Below are 14,223 nucleotides of genomic sequence, written 5' to 3'. Positions count from 1 at the left end.
TTGTCACCAATAATTGTACAAACTCCCCCTTGCTGTGCTAATTGATAATCCACCGCATAACGTGTCTACTGTGTGTAGAGTCTGAGTTCAGCCTGGTCTGTATTAACTGTTTCCAGAGCTTTTGAGGTACTATTGCCTAAGATAGTCAGGCCACATACAAGGTAATCTCGATTTTTAGCACTGATGACCCCTGCAGCACCCCCCCAAGATAGATATCCTAGGAATCCATATCCCAGTGATGAGCCCAAAGTGGTGGGGACCTGCCAGTCAGCACAGAACTCCTGACTGATGGAGAGGGTCACTATCCTTCTCCGAACATGTCCCCCGCTGGAGCATGATACAGTAAGGGGTGCAATTGTCCCTGCTGAGAACAGGTTTGGGAGGTCTGGGTGTCTGTCACGTAAGTCCTTTTAAATAGAAAAACAAATCCCTTCGCTGTACGGCCTGTCCTTCCGTCTGTCTGTCTACCCATGCCACCCCTGTTCCCCAGGATGCCCCTCTGAGCTGGTGAGTATCGAACGGGTGCATCCACATGGCAGAGCTGACATGGGTGCTGTTGCACTGACCACATATGAATTGTCTGCTCGCAGCCACATTCAAGCTTGTCTGCTTTCTGCAGGTACAGGTAAACTGTCCCCTGGTGACTACAGCGCTGATAAGTGCACTGAGTCTGGACATAAGTCGTTTTTGGGAACCAGGGCATAAACGCATCCCCATCCTTGTCCTGTGAAACAGAGTGGGTAATTACTGGGTTTTAAATAGGTCTTCCCTTCCCTAGGTTGGGGGGCCCAGCTTTCTGTTCAGCTGCACACATTTACCCTGGAGTCCCCGCTTGTGTTTCCCTATCTGCCCTTTGCAGGTGCTCCCAAAGTGTCCACTGTATACAGGTCACGAGGGGTCCACACCAGGCCACAAATAGGGATTCCATTGATCGTGCCAGTGGGTAGCAGACAGTTCGGTTCCCATGCAAGCTTAAGTGGGTTTTTATAGAAGAGATTATCCTCAATTCCTGACATGGTCCTGACAGCTTTGACACTTAAACACAGTGAAATACACACAGATATATACATTTTGCAGTCAGAATAAAGTTATCAGTCAAAGTCTTTGTTTTTGTCAGGAGGTGCAGTCATGCTTCTGTCTGGTTTGTTCTGTTGTCTGCCATTCCTGTCTGCACCTGGGGAATGGTCAATGACATTAGTTTGGTCACAGGAGTTTTAAACGGTTTTAGTTGGGTCCAGTGCTTCCATGTGCCTTTTCCTTTAATATCCCTGCAGGCCCAAGTGTCCCCACTTATTACCATGTCGTATGGCACATTCCATTTTGGTTTGTCAGGCAATGCTCGCACCAGGACGTGGCTTCCTGCTGCTAGGACCTCTGGGAAGACTTCAGGTTCCCCTGCCTTGTCCTTTTTGTCCTGTTTATTAATTACAGATTTCCGCATCCCTTTCAATTGGGTGTTTAATTCTATGACATTTGTTTTTTTGTGGACCACATCAGTGATTATTGTCTCTGGCAATTACATTGCTCACCCGGTCATTAATTCATATGGTGTTAGCCGGGTTACCTGATTCATGGTGGCTCTTAATTTCATTAGTCTGGCTGACAGCACTTCAGCCCATGTTCTGCCTGAGGTTTGCATAGCCTTAGCTAAAGTATTTTTAAGCATTCTATTCATTCTCTCTACCGTTTCTGAGCTCTGGGGGTGATAGGGAATGCAAAATTTTTGTCCAATGCCGGGTACTTGACAGACAGTCTTCATGACTTTGCCTGTAAACTGTGTGCCTTGGTTGGAGTCGGTCTGGATGGGTACACCCCCCCCCCCTCCCTAAAACACCTAGAGATTACCTCCTCCACTAATATTCTGGCTACAGTGGTGACAGTGCAGCTTTTGGTCAGGAATGCTTCTACCCACTAGATGAATTGGCCTGTGATGACCAAGCAATACGTTTTCCCACAGGAGAGTGGTAATGGCCCTGTAAAATCTATCTGAAGGTGTTCCCAGGGTCCTCTAGATCTGGGCTTGTGTCACATCCTAACTTTTATGGGTCTGCCTGGGTTATGTTGTGCACCAACCATGCATCTGCAGCAGTACTTGGCCGTGTCTCTTCCCATTTCCTTCCATCACCACTGTCACCCAAGGCTTGCTATCATGTCATCTCTACCTGCATGGGAGAGCCCGTGGTGTAGTTCAAGAAATGTGTTCTGTATAAACGTTGGTGCTACCACCTGGTCTGCTCACCTCCAGACACCATTCTCCCCTTTGAATGCCCCCTGCAGTTTCCATTGCTCTCTCTCTTCCTGCTGGGTGTCCTCCTGTAGCTGCTGAATTTGGATAGCATCTTTCGCTAATTCAATAGTGGCTATTGCAGTCTCGTTAATAGCTTTTTGCTGTAGAGCTTTCTGAACTGCTCGGTCTGCTGTCTGGTTTCCTTTGAATTTTAACCAATTTGGACTCTCCTTTGCTGGCTCCTTTTGATGGGCTTTTATTTTTATTACTGCAGCCTGTTTTGGCTGTTCACTGGCATGCAATAGTGCCTGAGTTCTTAATTGGTGTCTGACAGGGGCTTCCCCCCGCAGTGGTTAAACCTCTTCTACCCCATGCCACCATGTAGTCATGGACTACACTAAAGGCATATTGACTGTCTCTATATATATTCACAGTTTTTCCTTTTGCTAGTTCCAATGCTTTGGTGAGTGCTACCAGTTCTGCTACCTGTGCGGACTGACTTAGATCGATCCTTCCGGACATAACTGTTTCTAACTTATCATTCATCACGACCCATCCTGGGGTGACCCTGCTACGTATTTTTGTGACCCATCCACGAAGAGGGTCTCCTCGGCTGTGTCAAGCGAGTATCTTTTACTCGACCCCATCCTCATCCCCATCTATTTCCCCCAGTTGTGGTTCCCCTGCATCTAGAATTTCCTCAGTTGGGTTTTCTCCTGTATCCCTAACTATTACCACGGACCGACTTGAGGGTAAAATAATTGCTCCCACTTTGCCCTTCTCATATTGGAGATGGCCTTCAGTTTCCCTGTTTAGCATCTCTATTAGGGTGTGTTTAGTGTGGAGGATGACATTCCCTGCCATTACTATGGGCTTGCTAATCCGAACGGCTCAAGCAGCACAGTCTAAGGCCGCTATGCACCTGGGCAACCCAGTGACTACTGGTCCTTCTGTAGTTGAGTAGTACCCTGCAGGCCTTCTCCTGCTACCGTGGTCTTGGGTGACAACTGCAGAGTAAAATCCTCCCTCATTATTATAGCGGATATGAAAATCCTTGCTGGGATCTGGCAGCCCTAGCCCAGAGGCCGATATGAGTCGAGTTTTAAGCTGACTGTATGCCGCCTCCTGTTTTGGTCCCCAGGTTCCAAGGTGGGCTTGCCTCCTTTAATTAATCTCTGGATTAGTTCAGCCAATTTTGTGAACTCTGGTCTCAAGCTCCGACTGTAGTTGAATAGCCCTATGACCTTTCTGACCCCCCTGACTGGGGTAGGTCGTGGCATCTGTTGGATTCCCTTCTTGCGGTCATTGGGCATTTCTTTAAGTCCCTGGGACATGAAGTGTCCCAGGTATAAGACTTGAGTTTTGCCAATCTGTGCTTTTGTGGGGCTGACTTTTAACTCTGCGTTGCCAATTCATGCAGTACTAGACATAAAGCTTCCTGGTGTCCTGACTCCGACTCTGAGGCAATTAGGATATCATCTCCATATTGGAGGGCAGTGCTACCCTCTGGTAAATCTACTCTCTTCAGAATGTCGCTTAACACTCTGTGAAAAATAGTGGAGCTGTTGTGGAACCCTTGTGGCAGGCAAGTCCACATGTACTGCCTGTTCCTTACTGTAAAAGCGAATTTGTTCTGGGACTCTGTGTAACGGGATAGACCAGAACCCGTTGGCTATGTCAAAAACAGTTAAAATCTTCTGCTCGGAGGCCAAGCCATTTAAGATGATGGAGGGGTCTGCTACAATGGGGTGCAATTTGGGGTGACCTTCTTTAGTACTGTATAATCGATGGTGAGCCTGTAGCTCCCATCAGGCTTTATTACTAGCCACGTTGGGGAATTAGTTGTACCTGCGGTTTCTTTCAGGATTCCTTGTCTCACTAGTCCTTGCACAATCTCTACAACTGCTTTTTCTGCTTCAGGTTTTATTGAGTATTGCTGGCAGAGCTTATGCTCCGGTCCAGGAACCCTTATTGGGTCTATGTTAACTAGACCTGTATCTAACTTTGTTTCTGCTCATGCTCCGGGGACAGAGGCACAAATGGCTCAGAATCCTCCCTTTTCAAGGTTCCAGTCCCTACTGGTGAATGTAGCCCCTTTAATAGTTTCAAGGTGACTTGGAAGTTTCCAAATCTAGTCTTCCGACCATCCTGTCTGGGACAAATCCATTTCCCTTTTGCGCAATTTATTAGAACATTATATCCTCTCATGAGATCGTTGCCCATTAATGTGCCCTCGTTATTTTAGCATACATAGAAACTTACTTCTGTGAGATTAGTTTCACTTAGGTAAGCTGGCGTTTTATTCCCTCCTACCTCAGTTAAGTGAATCATTTTATTTATGTGGGGTTAGGGTAAGTTTTTGATAGATATGGCCGCTCCTGCCCTACTAGCATTTCACATTTCCTCCCTCCTATTACTGCGGGTACATAAATTCTCCCTTCTCCCTTACCCTCACGAATGGGGGGAGCTGGTTGTCAGCTCTGCTGACCTCGCGACTCCCGCAGTTCTGCATTGGTTCGGGTGGTGTTTGAAGGTGCCCCATTCTTGTCCCAACATACTGCGTCTATGTGTCCTGTTCTTTTGCAGTGGCTGCAGTATTTTACATTATTCCCTGCTCGTGGGACCCTATACTCTCTAGCAAAGTGTCTCTGTTGGCCACAGTTAGATTAGATTAGATTAGATTCCCTACAGTGTGGAAACAGGCCCTTCGGCCCACACAAGCCCACACCGACGCTCCAAAGAGCAACTTATCCAGACCCATTCCCTTACATTTGCCCCTGACTAATGCACCTAACACTGTGGTCAACTTAGCATGGCCAATTCACCTGACCTGCACATCTTTGGACTGTGGGAGAAAATCGGAGCACCCAGAAGAAACCCACACAGACATGGGGAGAATGTGCAAACTCCACACAGACAGTTGGGAATTGACCCCAGGTCCCTGGTGCTACGAGGTAGCAGTACTTACCACCGTGCCGCGGTGGCAGGATTGTTTCATTCTATTCTCGCCTCCATTCTGGTAGGCTGCTTTGTCGGATCTTGCCTTTATGCAGGAGTTTCTGCCTCCTGCACCCCACTAGCCCACTCAATTAGGTCATCATAATCCTGGGACCTTATTACTCTCATTTTCAGGATGGCTTGGTGGGCGCTAGAGAGCCCACCTTTAAAAGCTTGGATGAATGCCCGGTCCCCCCAGTCTGGGTTTGATTGCCCTGAGCATTCCTGATAGACCATAAATAATCATTTCCCATATTCAGAGGCTCCTTCCCCTTTAAGTTGTTTCATGGTCGTGATCTTGCTCCAGTTCGTGGGAGAATTTCCTAGCACCCTCTGGGTTTCTTCTTTAAAGTTGGTGAAGTGGGTCTGCTGGGCATCTATCTCAGCTGTGAGGGCGACAGCATGTGTCCACCATCTTCCCCTAAAGTCTTGGGCTGCTGTGGCATCCGGTCTGCCAGCTACCTCACTCCACTTGTCCGCTGGGCAAGCTGCCCTGACCATTGGTGTATGTCCCTCAGGGAAAGTTGGTGCTCTACCCATACATTATCCAGCTCTTCCCAGACCAGGTGTTTGCGCTCCGGGGCTGTAATTTTCCCAGGGAGGCCATAATCTGCTGCCTCTCCCCTGGGGTGAATGGTTTATAATTTGCTTTGGGTTGTGATTTTGTCCCTCCTCTGGTAATGGGCGCTAAGTTATACTCTTGCACATTCGTGCAAAGGAGGGAGCATTGATCCATGCTGGACAGTTTTGTAGAAGAGGAGAGTGTCAATTTCTGTCTCCTCTTGCATTCTTTCTAATGTGAATTCTTGATCCTTTATCCTGCTCTCCAGCTCTATAACTTGTTCCTGATCCATTCTCCACCTACTCATGGAGACACTCACTTGTTCAATTAGGCTTCCTAATTGGTATACTAACACTACCCCTAAATTTTTAGTTTTATTCCGTTTCTGCTTATCTATCCACTCTCTCTGTTGTGCTAATGTTTGGGATGGGTCCAACACTTTTCTTCATTTGCTCATCAACCCTTGTCTGTCTGCCTTGTACTTCTCAATAAGGGAACCTGCAGTGTGAGGACATAATATCTGCCAGTACCTTGAAGTATGGCTTGTAATTTGAGACTGATAGTTTATATAGTCCATCAAATGGCTCTCTGGGAGGCACGTGAAAAACTTGGATTTGATTACCTTCATGTGGGAGAATGCTATCTTGCAGAAGAATGCTTTCACTTTGAAAACACAGGATGATAGGAGTGGGTACATTTCTCTATATACGTGTCCCCAGAAAACTCTGTCTCATGAACTGACTTTCAACAACATAATTTTGCAGGTTAACTCCACTGCTTTCTCAATCAAAAACAGGATGGAATTTTGGTGGCTAATCTACTAATGACTGCATGAAGGAATTGATTTGAGACAAATATGATGATTAGTTCCATTATATCTAATTCCTGAAATCGCCAATTGAGTTCTTTTGCTAACTGCCTCAGGTATGCACAGACATTTTCTGGTCAGAACCATTTTTCTTTGCTTTTCTATTATTTGCCCCAGACTTGAAGTGTTGCGGTGTTTTTTTTAATTTGGAGGACCATGGATCCAGTTCCATTTTACGTGCATTCACACCACTTTGATATGTGCTGTCCTTCCCCGCAATTCACAGTTCAGTTTGTTCAGTTTTGATATTATGCCTGTAAGGAACTGGAAGTCAAGCAACCATGCATTGTTTTACAGTTCACTGCACATTTTATTCCTGATTTAAGGAAAGCGAAGGTTTCAGGGATCAGATCTAAAAGTCTTTGCAAGACTTTCCCTCAACCATCTCACATCAGCACAGAGGATTAGTCCCCTTGGTGAAAGTGTAATTGTGAGCAGTTTTCTCCACTCTAATAGGAGAAGAATATTACATCCACGGAAAGGCTATAATGTGATTTTGTAAATATGACACAATGCCATGAATCTGATGAAATGTAAATTTGAAAAAAAAGTGTCTATCTGCTGAAGCAGAGAAAGTTAAAGGAATTTCAATTTAGATTAGATTAGATTACTTAGTGTGGAAACAGGCCCTTCGGCCCAATAAGTCCCCACCGACCCGCTGAAGCGCACCCACCCAGACCCATTCCCCTACATTTACCGCTGCACCTAACACTACGGACAATTTTTTTAGCATGGCCAATTCACCTAACCTGCACATTTTTGGACTGTGCGAGGAAACCGGAGCATCCGGAGGAAACCCACGCAGACACGGGGAGAATGTGCAAACTCCACACAGTCAGTCGCCTGAGGCGGGAATTGAACCCGGTCTCTGGCGCTGTGAGGCAGCAGTGCTAACCACTGTGCCACTCACAAAATATAATGTGCTCAATTCTCCTGAAGGTTGAGTGCAAGCAGTAATTGATTACAACCATTGTGAACTGAGAATGGGATTTTTATTTAAAAAGCACAAAGGGGCAGATTAGAATTGTTTTCAAAATGGAAACAATAAAATATTAAAAGCGCAACTGGTTATTAAAACCCAGTCAGTCAGAGTATTTAAGAATGAATTAGATGAAAATTTGATAAAGGTTGCTGAATATTATCAAGAAAGAACATGCAATTCAAATATTAAGTTTATCTGAATTGATAAACTTCAATTTTACTACAAGGAATACAACAAATTGTGATATAGTAATTGATTGATCACTTCCCCATGGGCCTTCCTTTCTTGAAAACATTTGGCCTTCAGTGGTGTACAGATGCCACTTGTACCCTGGTACCTCACCAACACCAACATATCAGAAGCATTGCTTGATTCAGCCATCTTCAGGTGCACAATTTCTAGAGGTTTCTGCATATTGGTCAAGATGAAGAATACTGTTTGATTCTGGACATTTGTTGTATTACTCTATCACAAGTGCAGAAATGCTATTAGTAGTTGTCTAACCGTTATCCAATGGCCATCAGTTAGTTGAGTATGGAATGTAACTTCAACATGGAACTTCTAGTCTGTAGGGCGTTTTTTGCAAATTAGGCATGAAACTAGCCAACATTTGGAGAAGTCTTGTAGTTTGTACTTAAAGATCTACATAATTTTTTTAATGAGCTTGTTAATGTAATTGTTTTCATCGTGTCCGTTGAAGCTGCTGTTTTCCAAATGGAGGAACTGATCAGATGGCAGTTGCATTTTTATCTAGCCTACCATTATTACCCAACCAGTAGTAACTGCCACAAACCAGAGACAGTATGGTGTGAGATGAGACAGTTTGTCGAAAGAATCAATTTTCTGATCATTTTAAAGACTGTGTTATTTGGTTAAAATATCATTGCAACAAATATTATTTTATACTCCGTATTCAGCTGCATAGGGTTGGGTTTTAAACTTGATTCACTTACACACTGTGATGCTGAAATAAAATAAATATATAGTTATTAAACTACAGAGATGTTAAGGTTAGCTTTGTTGTTGTATTAGTAGCATTATTGCTACCAAAACAAAACACAGTTTTAAATGAAATTAAAATGTTTAATGATTTACTTTTTTCTGACTGGTGTAGTTCTAGTGAAAACACTTTATGTATTTGTACTAAATTCTTCAGTCCTTTAATAAGTTTAAAATGTACATGCTAGCTCCTTATTCTAAAAAGCACTCAGTGATTTGGTTGGAACGTTTACCCTGTAAGCAAATTAATTTTATTTGTTTAGTCTTTCCTTTGTCTTACTTTGCCACTCATTCCTTTTGGCAGCTTTATTTAACACTAATTGCCAAGTCTTTCTGAACAGACTTTCTTTAAAATGCTAGTTTTCATATACTTGTGTTACTTCCTTATACTGAAAAATGTGTTGCTGGAAAAGCGCAGCAGGTCAGGCAGCATCCAAGGAGCAGGAGAATTGACATTTCGGGCATAAACCCTTCTTCAGGATGCTGCCTGACCTAATGCACTTTTCCAGCAACACATTTTTCAGCTCTGATGTCCAGCATTTGCAGTCCTCACTTTCTCCTTACTTCCTTATACTGACAATTTCAGAGTAAAAATAATTTAACTAAATTGTGATTATTTGGCTAAAAACTAACTTCCAAAAGCATTGCAATCAAAATCCCATGGTCAATTTCTCTTAGTTGACCATAAATCCTAATCTCACGTAATTGAACAAATTAGTTCACAGAAGGCTAAGGATGAAATTCATGTTATTTTTAAAGCTCTTTTGAAATACATCCTGTTGAATTAATTTAATAATTTAATTTCAATGAGTCATTTAAATAGGATGGATTGTTTAATAAGTTCATCAGATGTGCAAAACATCCAAATGCTAAACCTTTTGGAGGGATAAAGGTAAATTAGCAAATTTAGTTTCTTGGTGTGAGCTTTAAAAACTGGGAGTGCATTTATTCAGGTCATGACAAAGCACTTCAGTTCCTGTTCCACACTTCTGGCATGAGAAGCTCACACACAAAAGAAGTTACATCAAGACACTGTTCAAAAGGGCCACAACACACTGCAGTACACCAGAACTGCAAAAAGAAGAAGAACACCTCTACAATGTATTCGCCAAAAACGGATACCCCCGCAATTTCATCAACAGATGCCTAAGGGAAAGACAACGGAATGAGGACATGCCACAACCCAAAGGACAAGCTACTTTACCATACATCAAGAACATTTCTGAACTGACCGCCAGACTACTACGACCACTAGGACTCATAAAAGCACACAAACCAACAGCCACTCTCAGACAACAACTCACCAGGACAAAGGACCCGATAACCAGCATGAGCAAAACCAACGTAGTATACAAAATCCCATGTAAGGACTGCACAAAACACAACATAGGACAAACAGGAAGACAGCTAACAATCCGTATCCATGAACACCAACTAGCCAAGAAACGACACGACCAGCTATCCTTAGTAGCGACACACGTGGATGACAAGCAACATGAGTTTGACTGGGACAACACTACTATTATAGGACAAGCCGAACAGAGAACAGCCAGGGAATTCCTAGAGGCATGGCACTCATCCACTGATTCAATCAACAAGCACAGCGACCTGGACCCAATATACCGGCCACTGCAGCGGTCAGCTGGAACTGACAACCGGAATCGGCAAATTCAAACCACTACAAATGCCGGAGGAAAGATCACAGAAATGCTTCACAGGAGGCTGCCAAGCACTGAGGATGTCACCCAGACAGGGGACGAAACGTCTGCAACGCAAATTCCCAGCTCAGCAAACAGAACCACAACAGAAGCTCCTATAAACATTTTAAGAAAGTCTACCTGATTTTTAAAAAAGTAGTACTTATGCAATATCTATTTATGTCACTAGAGGCATAAATTGGTAGACTGAGCTTTATTCATAAGAATAGATTAAGAGAACTTCAGTTTGTCGTGTATGGTTATCTGGACTTACTGGAGCTTAAGTTGGTCTTCATTAGTTGCTGAAAATAGGAGATAGTCAACAGAAAAGGCAGAACAGGCTGTTGGATTTGCTGTGATCCACCCAAACTATCAGTCCAGGCTAGTTTTTGTCCCATTCAAGCTGAATATTCAGCAATGTGCAAATTAAAAGAAAAAACAATGCCAGAAATTCAAGATATTTCTTCTGTTTACTCCTGATTAGATGGCATCTATGATGTTGTTACCATTGGAGCTCCTGCAGCACACATTCGGGGGTTTCGAAATGGAGGTCTTCGCAGGCAATTGTACAGATTTGAGGGAGAAAAAAGGAAGTAAGTAAAATATTAGCTACTTAACATATGAGTGTGACTATTTGGTTGTACTTTGCATTCAACAAATTTGCTGTATTCATTATTAACGTCCAGTTGGTCTACATCTTGAGGTGTTAATGTCAGTGGGATTTGCTGTCCTTGGTCTGGTGAAACTGACTACAACATCAGGGATTTGATTTTCAATCCTGGGTCAGGAAATCAATGCCCTGATATTTTCTGGATCTAAATTTTACAGCTCAGCTTTATTAGTCATGCAATAGAATCTTCAAATGTTGATGTTCTAAATGGAATGACCGAAAGCTGAGTGCTCTGTTAGTGGAGCTGAGTCCTACAAAGAGGTGGAAATTTCCTGCTGAGCATAAGCATCAGACTGTGGACATAATAGGATTTTTCACTGCCTGGCTGAAAGAGGAGGCAGTTCAATGAAAGGCCAGAAGCCTTATCATACATGTAAGTGACACAACTACCAACTAAGAGGAATTGAAAATCCTGAACCTGATGTCAGTCAATGTGCTAAATAACACAGACATCTAAAAGTCACTTTCAATAAATTTATATTTCCCTAGGACCTGACCTTAACTTGCAATCATAAAACTTGGCCTGCGTGCTCTTAGAATTGAATAAAAATCCTGGAAAACCATGTTGAAAAAGGAGTAAACTTGGTTTTTAATCATGTAATATCATCGTACAATTGGATGTTATGCCCCCCTGGCAATTGTATTCTCTGTGGGGAAGGGCATGTTAAGTATGTCAGGTACACAGCACACCTCCTTCCTGCCTACCCCTGACCTGGGGTGTGTTATGCTACCTGTCTTTATTCCTATTGCGATTCTTAACTGCTCAAATAATTGGCAAGTGAGGGTCTCAATTCACCTTTGCTGCCATAAAGTACTAGGCAGGCTAGAATGCAAACATTGCTTTTTGAGAGGACTCCTTTGCAAAGCAGGAAGGAAGGGCATGCTCATCAAACCAGGGGTGCACCATGCATGATAGGGGAAACTCCAGGATTATACCTACCCCATCTCTCTACATCTTCCCTATAAAACACATCTCCCCAATTCTCTTGGTTTCAAAAGCCCAGAACTGGTCACCATTACTATTCTTACTACACTTCCTCCAGTCCTAGGAGCACCCACCACCGTTTGGTGCCATCTGATTTAAACTGATATTGGGAAAGGGGAAAGCTATTCCACAGAAATCCATTGAACTATATGTTTAGCTTTTCTCTGGGCCACTGATGGGCCCTGTTGCTTCGCTGCTAATGGCAAAATGTAGACCATTTAATTTCCAATCAATGCATCACACCTTGGTAATGTTCCTCAATAGTTCAAGCTGCTGATTGCATGGTTTTAATTTAATCATTTGTGAATTGTGAAATTGAGCACAGTGTGAAAATATTACACACATAACATGCATAGTGCAGGCTGTCGTATTTTCATTCCTGTAATGACTTGGTGTCAGTTGACTTTGGAGGGGCAAATGGTTATTTTTGAAACAATATTTCTGCCTCCTCTCCTGTCAATGCCTTCATCAGACTAGATCATAGGTCAAAGAGACTTTTGAACTATCAAGTAAACTTAACACTGAGACCACCCTGCATGTTACACAAAGGACCTAAGTCTACCAAAAGACCAGATTGCTAATTCATTGTTTGGTATATATTATAACTGTGGTTGGAGGAGTGCATTGATTCCTTTGTAGTCCACTGGTGATAACAAATCTTACTTTAACCAGAGTAATGATATGTTCAATTAGGTTAACAGGATAAAGACAGGAAGGATGTTACTGATGACTGGGGGAGTTCAGAACCAAGGATCAAAGTTTAAAGATACAGTGTAGGCCATTTAGGACTGTATTGAGGAGAAATTTCTTCACCCAGGAGTTGAGAGTCTGTGGAATTCTTTACCAGAGTAAACAACTGAGTCCAAAACATTGAATGTTTTCATGGAGAAGATAGCTACGGTCTTGGGGCCAAAGGGATCAAAGAGTGCAAGGTGAAAGTGGAATAGGGTACTGAGCAGGATGATCTGCCATGATCATATTGCCTGGTGGAACAGGCTTGAACAGCCAAATGGCCTAATCCTATTCCTTTTTTCCATGTTTCTATGTAATTTTGTATTACTTAGACTGTTCCCACCTTAGTATTAGAAATGCAAGGTTTGTGAAGGTTTGTAGCTCAGGTTGAGATTTAGGGTGTAGGTTTGCTCGCTGAGCTGTAGGTTTGATATCCAGACGTTTCGTTACCTGGCTAGGTAACATCATCAGTGGCGACCTCCAAGTGAAGCGAAGCTGTTGTCTCCTGCTTTCTATTTATATCTTTCTCCTGGATGGGGTTCCTGGGGTTTGTGGTGATGTCACTTCCTGTTCGTTTTCTGAGGGGTTGGTAGATGGCATCTAGGTCTGTTTGTTTGTTTATGGCCTCTAGGAATCCTCTGGCATGTCTTTGCTTAGCCTGTCCCAGGATAGATGTGTTGTCCCATTCGAAATGGTGGCTTTTTTCATCCGTGTGTAGGGGTACGAGGGAGAGAGGGTCGTGTCTTTTTGTGGCTAGCTAGTGTTCATATATCCAGGTGGCTAACTTTCTTCCTGTTTGTCCTATGTAGTGTTTGTGGCAGTCCTTGCATGGAATTTTCTAGATGATGTTGGTTTTGTCCATCGGATGTACTGGGTCTTTTAAGTTTGTTAGTTTTTGTTTGAGAGTGTTGGTGGGTTTGTGTGCTACTAGGATTCCGAGGGGTCTTAGTAGTCTGGCTGTCATTTCTGAAACTGTTTGATGTATGGTAAGGTGGTTAGGGTTTCTGGCTGTGTTTTATCTGCTTGTCGTGGTTTGTTCTTGAGGAATCTGCGCACTGTATTTTTTGAGTCTCCGTTCATCTTGAATACGTTGCATAGGTGGTTCTCCTCTGTTTTGCGTAGTTTGTCTGTGCTGCAGTGTGTGGTGGCTCGTTGGAATAGTATTCTGATACAGCTTCGTTTGTGTGTGTTGGGATGGTTGCTGGTGTAGTTAAGTTTTTGGTATTTGAAAAAAGCCACTATTTCGACTGGGACAACACATCTCTCCTGGGGCAGGCTAAGCATAGACATGCCAGAGAATTCCTAGAGGCCTGGCACTCCAACCACAACGCCATAAACAAACACATAGACCTAGATGCCATTTACCAACCCCTCAGAAAACGAACAGGAAATTACATCACCTCAAACCCCAGGAACCCCATCCAGGAGAAAGATATAAATAGAAAGCAGGAGACAACAGCTTCGCTTCACTTGGAGGTCACCACTGATGATGTCACCTAGCCAG

General features: G+C 43.3%; 1 protein-coding gene across 13 annotated transcripts in view; it reads left to right on the top strand.

The window, feature by feature from the left end:
* inpp4b (inositol polyphosphate-4-phosphatase type II B) overlaps positions 1–14,223 on the top strand; it is a 1,028,621-nt gene that overhangs the window by 781,677 nt on the left and 232,721 nt on the right. For all 13 annotated transcript variants that reach the window (XR_006309059.1, XM_043674148.1, XM_043674147.1 and 10 more), the window contains one exon: positions 10,817–10,925. Coding sequence is in view for 12 of the 13 variants with exons in the window: in XM_043674148.1 (XP_043530083.1) it covers positions 10,817–10,925 (109 nt within the window). In the remaining variant the exon portion in view is untranslated. The remainder of the gene's footprint in view (positions 1–10,816; positions 10,926–14,223) is intronic.

The sequence above is a fragment of the Chiloscyllium plagiosum genome, chromosome 32 (assembly GCF_004010195.1).
Source record: "Chiloscyllium plagiosum isolate BGI_BamShark_2017 chromosome 32, ASM401019v2, whole genome shotgun sequence".
Taxonomy (NCBI): domain Eukaryota; kingdom Metazoa; phylum Chordata; class Chondrichthyes; order Orectolobiformes; family Hemiscylliidae; genus Chiloscyllium; species Chiloscyllium plagiosum.
The sequence above is the reverse complement of the archived record's forward strand: the minus strand, read 5'-3'. Positions and strand labels throughout refer to the sequence as shown.